This window comes from Triturus cristatus, unplaced genomic scaffold (genome assembly GCF_964204655.1).
Source record: "Triturus cristatus unplaced genomic scaffold, aTriCri1.1 SCAFFOLD_951, whole genome shotgun sequence".
Lineage (NCBI taxonomy): Eukaryota > Metazoa > Chordata > Amphibia > Caudata > Salamandridae > Triturus > Triturus cristatus.
In genome coordinates, this window is record NW_028187354.1 from 40,488 (window position 1) to 53,312 (window position 12,825).

The 12,825-nt window shown below is 47.6% G+C and overlaps 1 protein-coding gene across 1 annotated transcript in view; it reads left to right on the forward strand.

Moving 5' to 3' along the window:
- LOC146771210 (prolargin-like) overlaps window positions 1-9,850 on the forward strand; it is a 46,339-nt gene extending 36,489 nt beyond the window's left edge. Inside the window, exon 2 of the mRNA XM_085640291.1 lies at window positions 7,121-9,850. Within this exon, the coding sequence (XP_085496417.1) occupies window positions 7,121-7,293 (173 nt within the window). The 3' untranslated portion in view covers window positions 7,294-9,850. The remainder of the gene's footprint in view (window positions 1-7,120) is intronic.
- Window positions 9,851-12,825: the final 2,975 nt, after the last annotated feature.

Here is a 12,825-nt window from a genome sequence, read left to right on the forward strand (position 1 = left end):
CGCTAGCCCGTTGGCTAGTGGGTCCCCACGAAGGCGACTCCTCTTCTGATTGGGCTTTCCTGGTTGCTCCAGACGTGCCCCGACTTACCCTCGCTGGGTGAGTCCCCCAGACCTTGCTGGTCTGCACCGCAGTCCTTTCTCTGATTTCCTGTGACTTGCCGTTGCCAAGGCTTGTTGGGTCCAATCTGGTCGCCGACACCGCAGCACTCGACAGACTTCATGGGACAGCTCGAATCCAGCTCCTTGTCATCGTCGACGCCTCCTGGACCTCGTGGCTGAAGAGTCAAGACACCCGTCAACTCACCTGAAGCACCCGACATCTGTGGGCATTGGACTATCGTGCCCCTGGTCACTGGTAAGTGACCCAGACCCTGTCCCCTCTGCTTTCAGGTTCCTTCCATCCTAGATCTAGGCTTGGATCTCCCCGGACACTTCTCCTCTTCACGCAGCAGCACTTCTTTGCCAGCTTCCATTGAAAACAGCGACGCAACCCGACAAAAGACACCTATGCACCCGGCTTCCTTGGGTGAGGTAACTCGAGTACTCCGGTGCTCCTGTGGGTGTTGGCCCTAGACACCTCTAAGTCCAAAAGGGTTTGCTCGTAGTCATCCTCTAAGTGTCCTTAAACTCTTAATTTCCAACCGTGACTTTCCCCATAGAAGTTAACGGCTATTCGCGCCTGTGTTCTCACACTGCACGCGTCCCCCGTGGGTCCCCTGTGTCTCTACCCTGTGTGGTTCCTTGTGGTCCAAGCACTTCTACAGGCTCTAGGCCTTGTGTCTAGTTCAGTCGAGGTTCCTATACCACTTTATTCGTATATGGTTTGGTACGCCCCTAGGGCCCAAACGTGTATTTGTGCTTTTACTGTTGAACTCTGACTTGTAACTTAAATACTTCGAACTTTAGCCTCATAAAGACACTCGAGGGGTGTGTTTTATCTTAAATACATATATTTTAAATATATACCTGGTGTGGTTGTCCTTTCATTTGGTCATTCAAGAGATTATAGACTGGTAAAACAAGCTGCTTTACATTCCTTCAAGACTTAGCCTGAAGGCTGCTCTCCATAGCTACCACTAGGATAGCTTTCATAAAAGGTTGTCTTTAACCTATCACCATAAGGGGTTGTTTGGACTGATACAATGAGCCCACTATAACTAGTGGACAGCATATATCAGCCAACTTCTCACAGTATCCCTCAGAGCTTCTATCCTAGTTCCATTCACCCAGGGGTATTGCAAATAATTCTTTAAATTGAGTGGCCTCACAGCTACAGTGGCAAACTCAACTTCCCCTTCTGAAATTAGAACTGCTTCAGTGTGCATTCTGATTTGCTCTGGGGACACTGTTGATCCCATCTGTAGATTTGCCACCCTAGGTGTAGCTGTACTGGGTGCCTTAGGGGCCTTGTTGTGGTGGCAAGATTTATCTACAGTTAAGTGTCCCAACTTCTTACAGTTGTTACACCGGGCCTTTGAGGGATCATAGTTCTTCCCCCTATATGTTTGAGGCACATAGGGAGTAGTTTGGGACCCACCTCTCTGAACAGGTTTTTGGGGCCCTTTAGAAGACTCAGACTTTTTCTCTTGGGGATTCTCACCATCTTTCCCCTGGGGAGGGTTTGTAACCACCTTCTTCTGGTCACCCCCAGTGGCTGTCCTTGTCACCCTAGTCTTGACCCAGTGGTCTGCCTTCTTTCCCAATTCTTGGAGAGAAATTAGACCTAGGTCTACCAAATGCTGATGCAACTTTTCATTTGTGCAATTACTTAAGATATGTTCCTTCATAAACAAATTGTAAAGTCCAGTAAAATCATGCACATTATGTCCAGTTAACCAACCATCCAGTGTCTTTACTGAGTAGTCTACAAAGTCAATCACGGACTGGGTCTGGGTTTTGTGAGCCCCCTGAATCTAATTCTATATTCCTCAGTGGTGAGCCCAAATCCCTCAATCAGAGTCTTCTTCATGAGGTCATAGGACCCTGCATCTGGCCCAGAGAAGGTCAGAAGCCTGTCTCTGCAGTTCCCAGAGAACAGTTCCCACAGGAGTGCCCCCCAGAGAGGTTTCTTTACTCTTCTCATTTCACAAGCCCTCTCAAAGGCTGTGAACCACTTGGTGATGTCATCACCTTCCTCAAATTTAGGGACAATCCCTTTGGGGATTTTAGGACCAGAAGTTTCCTCCCTATCCTTAGTTTTAGTATTGCTGCCACCATTGATGGGTGCTAAATACATCTCCTTTCTTTCTTTCTCTAGAGCCAGGAGCCTGGACTCTAGATCCCATCTTTTGGCCAGCTTCACTTGAGGGTCCCCCAGTGAGTTCCCTGGTACCTGGTCCACAAAAGTGGTCTCAAGGTTCCCAGAGGTTGATTCTTGGAGTCAAGGGTATGGTAGCCCTTTCCTCCCTAGGGATTGCTGGAGGGGGGTCATTATCCTCCTCCTCGTCCTCCCTGTCCTCATCTGACTGGTCATCACCATGTTCAGATGGGTGGTCCTTAGCATTCTCAGCCAAGAGCTCCTGGAGCCCTAGTTTGGTTGGATGCAGGCCCATTGGTAAATTTTTAAGTTTGCATAGGGACCTCAATTCCTTGAAAGACAAATGTAAGTAAGGTGTGAGGTCGAGCTCAGAGTAAGTTAGGCCCAATGTTATCCTATTGGAGGCAGGGGCCTGTGGTTGGTGGCTGCTGGCTAGCAGGCCACGCGGCTGTGGGAGCTTGACTCGATAAGGGCAAATGGGGAAGTAGATTAGAGAAGAAGTTGCTCTGCCAGGGGCACTCGGGAGGCTGGATGCAGGGTGCTTTTGAGCGCTCAATGGATTGCAATGGAGAAGCCCAAGAACGAACAAAGGCTGCAAGCTCGGGAACCACGATTCTTCAGGTGCGACCACCACTTCGAGAGGTAAGTTGGGTAGTTGGAGGATAGGTAGGTACCCCGGGATTGGGCACAGGGAGCCGCAGGGCGCCGGGTGCCGGGGTGCCTTTTGGTGTCGGGAAATCTTACCCGCTGCTGGTCGTGGATGGAGGGGTCCCTGGTTCTGAGGCTGCAGGCGTCATCAGAAGCATCGAGGTGGGACCTTGGGTGCTGGATTCGGGGTCACAGTCACCGGGGGGACGTCCTTGTGATCTTTTTCCACTCCGGCACAGGCCAGGCTTGGCGGGTGCAGAGTGTGCAGGGTTCGCGGTTCCTGGCTGATGCCAGGAGTCAGTTACTTGCTTTGAGCAGTACCACTGCTCGTGGGAGTCCCAGGTAGTCAGAGTCACAAGGCAGTCAGGTCCTCCGGGGTTTTTGAGGTTGCTGACCACAGGAGATGCCGGGGTTTAGCAGGAGCAGGTTCGAGAGTCGACAGGCCGGTAGGGCTGGGGCCAAAGCAGTTGGTGTCTTCCTCTTGTTAGCAGCTGCACGGCAGGTCTTCTTGTTCCTTGTTCTTCTTTCTTGTTTCGGAATCTGGATCCGAGGAAGGAAGGTTCAGGGTGCCCCTTAATACTAAATTTAGGGGCGTTACAGGTAGGTAAAGGGCAGGGACCAATGGGTCCCCTCCCTGGGGTGGGTAAACCCCCTATCCTGCCACTCTCCTGTGGGAGGGGGGCTGTAGCCTAGTCCTGATTGGGCAGGGCTTCCCATCTTAAAGATGGCGAGAGCCCGGAGATCTGCCTCACCTCTCCTCCCCCACCTGAGAGGTGGGGTTGGCAGAGGCTGGCCCACCCCCTTTCCTTCCTTGGTGTTTCCAGCCAGTCTTCCCGCCAGAGTGGGAGTCAGAACCGGTAGGGACCAGTTGCGGAGTACAACAAGTGGACTGGAGAAGCTCCCAAAAGGCAGCATGCCTTTGAAGCTTCCCCTGCCCATTCTGGGGGAGGAAACCTAGCACTTCGCCCAGGATGTGCATTGTTGCAGGCCCAGGAGAGCGGATGGCTCTCTACCCAGGGGTCCAGCAACATGTCTGCTGGGTGGCAGCCTAGGCAGCCCCTCAGACAAGACATGGATTGTAGGTTAGGTTCAGAGAGCATCTCTAAGATGCCCTCTGTCGTGCATTGTACATTAAATACCACACTGGCATCAGTGCAGGTTTAATGTGCTGAGACATTTGATACCAAACTTCTCAGTCTTCAGTGTTGCCATCATGGTGCTGTGGTGTTCGTGTTGACGATCTCCCAGCACCATATACTCTTAAATGGCAGCACTGAACTTACAGTGCCCAGAAATGGACTTGGGTACTGTAGGGGCACAGGGCTACTGCACCTGTACCCACACCACTGGCATAGGGAACCCAGCTAGAGGGGTGGCTGATGTATGCCAGGGCAGTGTGTGTTGTGGGCATGGCACACAGGGATGTGTGAATCCAATTGGAATGTGGAAACGTACGCACTCCTAGGTGTGTATATGTCATTAAATTTGATCGTGGTTCATCAGGATATTGGGTGCAGAGTTGGTAACCCTTCTGAGCGCAAGGTTGATTATAATACTGAAATGTGCGTTATTTCCCTTGGGAGTAACTTCCCCAACTTTGCACTCCTTGGGTATGCTTCAAATACATTTTATACAATTGTTTTCAATAAAGTTTCATACGAATGTTTTCAATAGTTTCTTCGTTTTATTTCATGTGATTAATCTTTTTTACTTGATTTTAAATAGTTTCATACTATTGCATTCATAGTGTAACGTTAAATTCCGCCCAATGCATTTCGGGCTGAGCCCTTCTTCAGGAGTCTTATATTCTGAAAGTACAAGAAAAATAAAGTTTTGCACAAAGAGCAATACTCTGAAAAGACAATTCACAATTGCTGTTTAAACATGTATCAGAGAGCATCAAAAAACATCAAAAAGTACATGAACAGATGTCCGTCTTAAATTGATCGACCTGACATTGAATGCTAAACATATCTTACGCTTTGGTACGTTTAACTATAAAACATGATACTTCAAACGGTTAAATAACGCACATTTCAGTACCAAGCTGTATGTTCCCAAGAGAGCGTTAAGATCTGCCTCATCCGCATCCCTATGCATTCAACGAGTGAGAACAGTCACTTGGGGAGACAGATGTTTCTTGGTAGCTGCCTCGAGGCTCTGGAACTCCTTGCCCCATCACATAAAAAACAGCTCTTCACTGCTGCTCTTCAGAAAGCAAGTGAAGACTTGGTTATTCACTCAATAATGCACAGGAAGTGCCTCTCTGTCTGCCCAGCGCCGAGACACCATTCGTGGTATTTGTTCGCGCTCTAAAAGTTTAGAAAATAAATAAAATAAAATAAACATTTCAGTACCAGGGATGTGTGCCATGTCGACTCTCTTTTTTGTTCTGCACCCAGACACTCAGCCTGCAAGGGCAGTGTGTGTGTGTCAGGGTATAGGGCCTCTAAGGGTGGCACAATAAGTGCTGCAGCCCTTAGGGGCCTTCGCTGGTCACAAGGCCCTGGGTACCTAGTGTACCATTTACCAGGGGCTGACATGTGGCCAGAGATGCCAATTGGGTTTAGGCTTCAACACAGTTTTAGGGAAGGAACATAGGCTCTGGGTACCTGATTGGCAGGAGCCCAGGGCACACTCAGTCAAAGTACATCAGCAATTCAGCAAAAAGTGGGGGCATACCATGCAAGAAAGAGGGCACTTTCTCACAACAGGCGCTTAAACTACAAGCTTTCAGGTGTTTGAAAAAGTAATGCAATATAATTGTCCCACATCCTAGGAGCATTTCCTAAAGCTTGTCTTAGAGTTTTTCCTTTTTAAATCCGTGTGTTTCAACACAATCAATCATGGTGCAGAACAATTGCTGCTACTACTCATAATTGTGACAGACCAATACCTTCGTATGCCAATACAGATATAGGTCTCGAGGAAGGCAAGGCTAGGCAGCTGGTTGGAATGCAACCAGGTGTGGTGCAGGGAGGTGAGATGCCGCTAAATTGCACATCCAAGTATCAAGGGCTTCTGGAGTGAAATGTTATTAGTCACTGGAATCTGGAATTAAGCCGGAGAAGGGAGCCAAATTAGGTGGCAGGTCTGACTAAATTACGCAATACAAAATGGCAAATTATGCAGCGTAATGCACCACATTTTGTGATAATATTATGTCATTATTTTGTAATTTTTACGTTTATTAACACTGTCTGGGCATTGGTTGCACCTCATTAGTAGCAGTTTAACATTAAAATGTAGCCATAAGCAACAGACAGGTGACAGTCAACCTTTGCAAAGGGCCTTCCACTGCACGAAAATAGGGGTTGCTGTGTTTTCAGTAGCTTGTTAACCGTCTCAGCTAGAAACAACATTTATTTTGTTAAAATTTGCAGATTAGGCAGCAGGTGATGGATTATGTGGCAAACATAGCAAGTTCATATTTATGCTTAAAACGCTGTGGCTGCACAATCGCATAATTCTAGTGGTTCTGGTTTCTATCCTCATAACTGAAAAAATCATTGCATATGAATATTTAGCTATTTTTAAGGCACAAATAGATATAGTGTCAAAAGAAAACGCTAAATTCTCTAAAATGCTGTCATATTCTAACATTATTTTCTAGAGCTGAGAAAAATCGCATTATTCCTGTGAATATCAGATACCAACCGATGGGAAGCCTAGACAGTCCGTGTCTGATTTTCTTCTCATATCAAATACTCTTGGTTGTGAAATGCCTGACAGTCCCTTTGAATAATCACAGGTTGAGGGAGTTGTAGCTGTGCCCAATGAAAGCTAATTTTTACAGGGTTGAAGAAGCCATTATGGTTGTTTGATGGGAATTTACAGGTGGTCACCTTAAAGTTCTAGGTTTTCATCCTGACCATGACTAATCACTATCCCGGAGGGAGGGCTCGATGGATCCCTACTCAGGATGGCTTCGTGCTACCAGTATTGTCTGGCATATTTGTGAACAGGATTGACTTGAAGAAGTTGCCTGTTTTGGATGGGGGGGGGGGGGTAGTACTACTGCCCCTTTAATGTTGATTTGAGCAGTCAGGAAACTGTTAAACGTCCACACTCTTGGCTTTAAGAGAACTATGAACATTGATAAGATAGGCCTTCAAGACAGTATGGTGTCTCCCTCTGCTGAAAAGTTCCCTCAACTCCTACTGTTAACTGTGCCTTTCCTGGGCACAGTGTGTAATCCTCTGCTTTCCTTTCCAGAGGTCAACGGCACAGAGATCTGCCCTGCTACGGTGTCCTTCGAGGTCTTCTCCTCTGAGCCAGAGAAGATCCCCCGGTTGCGGTACCTGCGACTAGACGGGAACCAGCTCAAGCCCCCTATCCCTCTGGACCTCATGCTGTGCTTCCGGCTCCTGCAGTCTGTCATCACCTAAACCCTGTGACCCTGGCCTGATTCGAGGCGGGATGCAGAGACTCCTCAATGCTCTCGAGTTACACTTATGCTCGAAATCTCCTGCCGGCGAGGTTTCACGCATTCAAACGTCAGCTCCTGCTCAAGGCATCGATGAAGGAAAGGGACTTTATCAGCAGTTGGCACATAGAGGGTGGCATGTCTCACAGCACGACCACCAAGGCAAACTTCCAATGATTCCGCCTCTTACTGTGACAAGCGCATGCTGATGTTCACTTGTAACTGTGCACACTCAAGCTGATGATGTACATTCACACCAGTCTGCACTCAGGATGCAACCGACCTTGATGCATACTGGTAATGATGCACACACACACACGAATGCATGCTTTGATGTAGCCCACACGGAAGCGCACATGTAATGACCTCCACACCCGCTTGTAGAGAGGCACATCCACTCTAATGGGCCATCCGGATGCAAGCCACAGTGATGCATGCAGGAATGATGCACGCGCTCACTGATCTGCACTTGTAATGATGCACACTCCCTCTGATCTGCACTTGTAATGATGCACACTTCCACCAATGCACACTTGTAATGGTGCACTTGTAATCACACTTAAGCACAACCTCCCACTGATGCACACTGGCAAAGATCCGCCGTCGCGCTGATGCACCCTCCAATCAATGCACATTTGACAAGAGGCACACATGCATTGGTTTACATTCAGAGTCCATACTATGGCCAGTGCACACAGTGCTGATGTGTATGCACATCTGTGAACGGACACAATAACAGTTGTCTGCAAGTATTCATACATACATTCGGCTATAAGCACATTTTGCACATGCCTCACCTCAGTATGTACATGACTGCATGCACAATGCTCTGGTACAGAAATACAAGCGGTCACATGTAGATACTGTCTCTTAATCAGAAATGCACAATGCACAAAACGTGCAGTGATATGCGTGTATGTACATACATGTACGTTGTTAGGCTGGTGCACACCACACATTTACACATGGACACATGGACGCTTTTGTCAGGGATGTGTAATGCTGGTCCCAAAAGTTCCAAACTGTGCCTGATGTTCAAAGCATCCTTGTAAAATAATGTGAATACAGCGACGCACAACTGAGCTGAGTTACACAGCCATTAGTTATCTGAAAGTGTGGCGCGGATCAGGGCGTTCAAGACCTAAAATGGACACTGTGTCACACACATATGTCTGCATGCAAGCACTCACATTGACGGACCTACAAGCAGGACCACACAAGGCAACATAGGGTTCCTAATGCACAGAAAGGCACATTCACAAATCTGCTCCATGGGTACTCCTTAGCTGGTAGATTAACGCACAAACACATATAGTGATCTGTATACATTCAGGGAAGTATGTTTCAACTCGCAATAATGTACTTTTGACACTTAGACGAGTCTCGCGCTTCACTTATATGTTAACATTATCTGATTCACACCTTCCTAAATCGAGGTAAGGGCACAAAACACTATTCTTAAACACAGATCCATGCCATGCTTACGACATGTGCATTGCCACTGAAACACATTACGCTCCACACACAACTGCACATTGTCATACATTTCAAACCGCTCTGCCCCTGAATGGAGCCATGTTTATCTTTATAGCCGTATCATGTGCTCATGTGTGCACCTGCACACAGACATTCACGTGTGTATTTTTACACCCATTCACATACTAACCAAAAGACACATTCCAACAAGCATATGTGTACTTTCACTAACATATCAATTTGGAGGTGCACAATTCCTCACACAACCCCACGTGTCACCCTGTACAATGCCACAGTGGTGCCTTTGAAGGCCAAGGAGGTGCATGCCAATCCCTCCCAAGTGACTTGCCCATTGTGGGCACTTTGAGACCCTGACGGACGCCTGGGGCGGCCTCCCACTTGCAGAGCCAGCGCCCCCTGCTGGAGGGCATGATTTACACAGACTATTGGTTGTCCAGCCTGGATCTCTAGGGGGTGGGGAGAGGGAGGTCCCTGAAGTCTTCTGAGGTGCTGGTCACTAGAGATGGATGTGGCACCTGGAGGGATGGGGGGGTTAGGATATTACCTACACTGCAGTTTTTACTTGGGTCATAGGGGGAGCTCGCTGTACCATGCAGTATTACTGACAGTTCCTTTACTTGAACTGCCTGCCATGTGTGTGTATGCAGCCTCTCGCTTCATTCTTCACTCTACCTGACTAACTCATTGCACCTCTCCTGGAGAAGGACCAGCCTCCTGGGGTATGGAGGAGCCCCTGTCTGTCTGGTGCCTGACATCTTCCTCTGTCTCACTCAGTATCTCTTCAGCTGTCATGTGTTTTAATCACCTGCACTCTTCGCATCTGTAAGGCTTCCTTGGTATTCTAAGTCTATCTCTTGCTAGATCCTAGATAGGTCTTCCCCTCTGCACCTTCCTTGTGTTCCAGATCTCGCTTCCATTGCATGCAGGTACTTCTTGCTCAGTTTTTGAAGCATGGCTCTGGCAGGACAGGCACACCAATAAAGAGCCAGGTTGCATGCACATATACTTCATAACTAGGCAGAAGGCCCAAAATTTGACTAGTGATGCCTCTGGCTGTGTATCTGGTCGACCTGCCTCTAGAGTCATGATAGCAGAAAAACAACTTCCTGGGTCACGGTGGCAGGAAAACAGCTTCCAGGGTCATGGCACCAGGAAAATACCTGTATGTTTTCAGAACTGACTCAAATGGAGTTAATCCTGAAACTCGGTACCCATGGCTTTCTCGTTGTTACTCCCTCTATCCTCCAGAATTATTTTCTATTACTATTTAGCTCTGTGTTGAACTCTGTATTTTAGGTGTGTTTTTCTGCTGTGCAGTAGTCGTATGCCTTGTCTTTGTTCTAAGTCCTTCTTCTTCTGTGCTTTGAGTCTTTGCCTCTCCCCATTTGCATGTTTGGTTCTCCCCTTTCGAGTTGTAAGTTTCTTTTTCTCTCACAGATTTAGGCTCCTTTGTTTCGGTAGTAGGGCCCCCACGCCTCTCTGTACTCTGTCAGGGTTCCATCAAGTCCATCTGTGCTCAAGATCTCTGTGCCTCTATGTATTTTCCCATTTTCGAGACCTCCCTGCACTTTGTACAACTCGCTTCCTCTCTCATGCACTATGCCTTCTCATTTCCAAGTTCATCTCTCTGCCCGTCTTTGTTTATTCTCTCGCTTCTTGATCTCCTCCCCTCCCCCGACCTCTCACAGTTAGCCTATGGCTATAGTAATTCTCCTTCTTCAGGTATCTTCTTTCACAAGCACTTCCCTCTTGTCCTTTCACCCTCAATCCTACAAACCCCCTCCAGCCATCACCACAGACAAACGCTCTGTCTGTACTGGTCCATCTTTTCCCACACCGTGGAAATTGCTGCATTTATTCATTAATCTACTGCAGTCTACATCTAGCCCCAATGGCTATTAATACAAACGCAGCGTCCTACAGTGCAGACTAAACCCGATTGTGTCAGCCCTATGGACCCCTGAGCCCAGATTTACATGGAAGCTGTGCAACCCCGGGCGGGCAGCAAGTAAAGTTACTGAAGTGCGCTGCGTGAACTGAGAGAGCGGAACAGCGCCACGCCTATTAAGATGCGGCTCGGTTCTGCTCTCTGCCTGCACTGATGCACTTTTGACTGTCATGAGCTTATGCAGACACCCATGCACCAAGGTCAAGGTCGCTGGAATCAGGTGCCAGGAAAAAGTCAAATGATGCAACGGCGTTAACTAAATTATGCTGCAAGAAAAGGCAAATGATGCGGCATAATGCGTCACATTTTGTGATTGTATTACTTCATTGATTTCTTATTTTTACACTTGTTAGCATTGTCTGGGCATAGGTTGCATCTCTTTAGAACTGGTTTAACACCCAAATATACCAATAAGCAACAGAAAGGTGACCAGTCAACCTTTGCAAAGGGCGTTCCTCTGAGCGGCAACATGAGTTGCTGCATTTTTAGTAACTTTTTGTTAAAATCTACAGATTATGCAGCAGATGAAGGAGTATGTAGCAAATGTGTCAAATCCATAATTTAACGAAAAATGCCGCAGCAGAACAATTGCGTAATTCCAGTCGCCCTGGCTGTAGTGTCGCCGTGAATGAATTTACGACACCAACACAATTATGTGGTGAGGAGCTTTATTTGCATACGTCTTACTCCTTTCTTTTCCTGCACCGAACTGCTCCCCTGACTCCTCCTGTTCCCACTCCCATTCTCCTCCCACCTCTAGACCTCCCGTGCTGGTCCTAGCGCCCAGCACGTCTTAAAATATTACATCTCCCCCCTTCTTAAACAACTTGAAAATACCTCAGAAGTGTCCGTGCATATAGATTAACCAATAAAATAAAACAGCATAGTTACAGTTCTTCAATCAGGCGAACAGGTGAATTTGCTGCGGCCGTAGAACTGCCTCCTGAGTCGCCTGCTCCCCTTCATCAGGAGATGGGGACGGCCGATGATCACTTACTAACTCAGGTGCGGCCCCTTTTGACGCACTGCTGGGTGAGGTCAACGCTTCTCTGACATTGGGCGTGCATTTCTGAAAGTGCGTCACATTCCTTGTGATCCTCTTGTCCTCTGACGTGGCTGTGATCATGGTCCCTTTTTGATTTGTCACCAGCAGGGGGCATGCACGATATCGACAGTCTGCTTTTCTCTGTTGTTCTTGCCGCACTAGTACCCAGTCTCCCTCCTGGATAGATGGCTGTGCAGCTTTTCTCCGTCTGTCTGCATATTCCTTCATCTTCTCCTTCTTCAGTCTGTCTCTTGTTGCTTATTTTTCGTGATCAGAGTCTTGATGAATACCACTAGCTACATCTTCCCAAGCCGGTATTCTTGTGCGCACTGTGCGACCCAGCATTAAAGTTGCAGGGCATCTCTCTGTGGTAGTATCTGGTGGGGTTTGATAGGCTTGTAATACCTCATTTAAAGCCACTTGCACATCACACTTTGAAAGTTCTGCTTGCTGGATGTTTTTTTTTTTAGAGTGGCCATGAATCTTTCTACCATCCCATTGGCCTGCGGCCACAAGGGGGTAATCTTCCAGTGTCTGAAATTCAAGTGGTTGGCAAATGCGGCAAATTCTTGCCCATTGAATGGTTGGCCATTATCTGTTTTTACTATCTTCGGTATGCCCCATGCTGCGAAAACCTCATCCAGTACAGGTATAGTGGTGGCAGCTTTGGTTGACGCAATTGGGAAACGTGAGTATTCGTCCATGATGACCAGAATATACTTGCCAGATTGCAATGGGCCAAAGAAGTCTACTGCAACATGATGCCAGACACCATCTGGCAATTCCGACATTTGTAGAGGCGCAGGGGGATCTTCTCGACTTACTAGCTGACATTGCAGGCAGTCTTTCAGTGTAAGTTCAACCATCTGATCAAGAATAGAGAACCAGACTCGCACCCGCAGCGCCCTCTTCGTAGCTACGATACCTCTGTGCCCTTCATGTGCTAAGTTAATGACTCCTTGGCGCAGCTGTTTTGGAATGATGATCCGTTTGTCTCTTAGTAA